General features: G+C 46.2%; 1 protein-coding gene across 1 annotated transcript; it reads right to left on the bottom strand.

The window, feature by feature from the left end:
- Window positions 1–1,382: 1,382 nt before the first annotated feature.
- On the bottom strand, window positions 1,383–2,403 carry LOC143350595 (uncharacterized). The gene is made up of 2 exons (XM_076782671.1): window positions 1,671–2,403; window positions 1,383–1,411 (listed from the first exon to the last, which is right to left on the bottom strand). Exons 1-2 carry the CDS (start codon window positions 2,401–2,403, stop codon window positions 1,383–1,385), a joined length of 762 nt encoding a protein of 253 aa, XP_076638786.1.
- Between the last annotated feature and the right edge of the window lie 388 nt (window positions 2,404–2,791).

Raw genomic sequence — 2,791 nt, 5'->3', positions numbered from 1 at the left:
TATTGAAAATAACACATGTTAAATGTAATTGGTAAATTCAACTTTAAAAAAAAATATTCGAAGATCAGACAAAAATATAATGTCACATTTAGCGTACGATTAAAATATAATTAAGAAAAAAAAGATTTCTTTTAGCAGGGTTCGAACCTGCAGAGCAAAAGAAGCTTGAACTTGCAATCAAACACCTCATCCTTCACGGCATGCTGATTATTGGTGAATTTGGTTCTATTCTTGAAGATAAGTAGCTGTAATAACTTTAATAATATCTTGCAGTAAAACTTAACCCAAAATCGGGTACCATTCCAACTTTCCCTTATTAGAATCGAGTTTTCAATTTGTTTTAGCGAAAATCCCAGCCGGTTAAGTTGTTTACTGCTGTTTTTAATTACCAAGCATTTATTTCTCAATTAACCCTTTGCGAGTAAAACCATTTTACACATTATTCTAAAACATTTGTGGTATTCGTTTTCAATGCGATTTAAGTAAGCATGTAATGTATAAGATTTCATTTAAGTTTTTCTTTTCTAGAGAAGATAAAGAAAAAGTTTATTTAATTTTTCTTACATAAAATTGAATTCTTCCCAAGATTTATATGAAACATTTAAAAGATCTTTTATAAATTACGCCTATGTATCGGAACAACTATGAAACAAGAGATATAATCATTATTATCCATGGGCTGATTATAGACAAAGACTAATCGGACTTTGAAATGAGAACCTAAAACTGAAATGTAAAGTTCCATTTAAATTCATTCAGCCATTTATACTCAATCGTATTAATAATATACATATGTACACTCATACATAGGAATAATAAAAAAAAATTTCTTTTTTTTCAATAATTAAAATATGATCAGAGGGTCTTAAAACGTGTATTTCCGTAAAATAAATTTTACAAAATTTTTTTTTTCCATTATGGGTACTTTGTTTATGTGCGCCTACATAGGTCGGGAAATAAAAATGCCTGGGCAGTCGAAAATCACGGCTCGAGATTCCAAATCGTATGCCGTAGACGGGAGGTTGGATTTCAGTTGTTAAGAGCGAGAAGGCAAATGTGAGCCTTTCTCTCTCGACTCCCACGAGGCGGACCGAAATTACTTCGGGCAGCTTCGGAATAATCGAGAAAGAGGGCATGTGTCAGTTTGCCTTTGTCGACTTTCCGAAACTCCACGAGCTCACGTACGCGTGATCTGCCATGTGTGAGTATCGCACCGGGTGCTGAATCTGGCATCTATGCCGTCGGCGCTTCGACACTCGTCGCGGGAACGTGTAACAAACTGTGGTGATTGCGGTTACATCGCGAGCACGTGGTGCGAACCGGACACGTCGGAACCATGTGTCCATCGCGAAGATAGTTAAAACAGGCGTTGGTCCGAGTCACTAGGTCTCGCCGCTGCGTAGGTTGTAGGCTATGGAACGCCGGACATCGATATAACGGATGCTTCGATCCGCACATCGGGCACCGGTTCACAGCTGTATTCGCTGCGTGCGTGCGAACTCCCGTCGAGGACGCTGATCGCGGCGCGGCGAGGCGCGCGGCCGAAGTTTCGGGCTTGTCGTGAAGCGCCTCGAGAGCGCGGATCCGCGCAACGAGGAATTGGTCGAGCTCGTCGAAGGTGGGAGGCTCGGTGCTTGCTCCGCGGGATATCTCCCACTCTCGTAGCGTACGGCGGTCTAGCTTGGCGGTAAGCAGGAAGACGATGACGTCATCCCATGTATCCACCGGGCGACCGATACTGCGCAACATGGCGATCGACTCCTTCGTCGTGTCGCGAAGACGAGACAATTCGTCCGCGGACTCGCTACCAATAACCGGCAGCGAGACGAAATTGCTTAATAATGTTGATACTATTACGCGCTTGTTATTGTACCGGTCTGCTAGAGTCATCCAGGCCGGTTCAAAATTCGCGTCGGTTATCGAGAAATGGGCGATCAGGTTCGCGGCATGACCTTCGGCGGACGATTTTAAATAGTGTAATCGTTTCACGTTCGTTAGGGACTTATTGTCTAACACGAGCGATTTGAACAGATCGCGGAAACTGTGCCATTCGGCGTACGACACAGCGACTTTGGGCAGCGGGATCCGCGCGAGTTTCGCGACGGAGATGGAGTCGCCTGTGGGCGCGGGAGTGGGACTCGGTTGCGCGGCGCTGGTCGCAGTGCATTTCGCTGCAACGTCGGCGAAAAAGTCGCACGATGCCCAATAGTTCTCCTGCACCTTTTCGAAAGTTTCCTCGGTAAAGTACGGCATGATAGACTTAGCGTGAGCGGGGACTAACTGCAGAAACTCCAGGTACAGCTTCTCGAAGCGCATCCACTCGCCGTCCAGTCTCTTGAGCCGTCCCTCGGCGCTGGCTGCGGAGAACTTAGCCTGACCTTCCTTCCGGTAGTTAACCTCCATCCGGATGATGGGGTGGGCGATGACCTACAGCTGGTGTAGATGGGCTTCCACGGTCTGATTGGTCAGCGGCGCTGATGTTGCAGCTCGTGCGGTCTCCATTTTGCGTCGTCCTCAGATCCACCTCGAAGGACCACTTTGTTAATGCCCAGACGAAAAGAGGCGTGGACGAGGAACAGGGACGCGAAGAATGGCGCAGTAATTCACACAGTCGCAAATTTATTGTAAGATTGCACAACGTTTACACTGCGGCAAGCGTAACTGGGACGCGGTGGGCACGTGTCCGATAACAGTTTCAAGGGCAACTCCCTAGGAGAATGCGCCAGGGCGACGAAGGTCCGTTCTCGATATCATTTACAATCGGATCGACAGCTTGGATCGTTCTGCCGTT

The sequence above is a fragment of the Colletes latitarsis genome, unplaced genomic scaffold, assembly GCF_051014445.1.
Source record: "Colletes latitarsis isolate SP2378_abdomen unplaced genomic scaffold, iyColLati1 scaffold0007, whole genome shotgun sequence".
Classification (NCBI taxonomy): domain Eukaryota; kingdom Metazoa; phylum Arthropoda; class Insecta; order Hymenoptera; family Colletidae; genus Colletes; species Colletes latitarsis.
Note: the sequence above shows the minus strand (reverse complement) of the source record. Positions and strands in the feature narration are given on the sequence as shown.

Excerpts from the sequence above, each read along its gene's own strand:
- LOC143350595 (XM_076782671.1), bottom strand. The coding sequence starts at position 2,403 with ATGGAGGTTAACTACCGGAAGGAAGGTCAGGCTAAGTTCTCCGCAGCC. Across the intron at positions 1,412-1,670 it reads TACCGCCAAGCTAGACCGCC|CCTACAACCTACGCAGCGGC; the intron begins GTACGCTACGAG and ends GGCGTTCCATAG.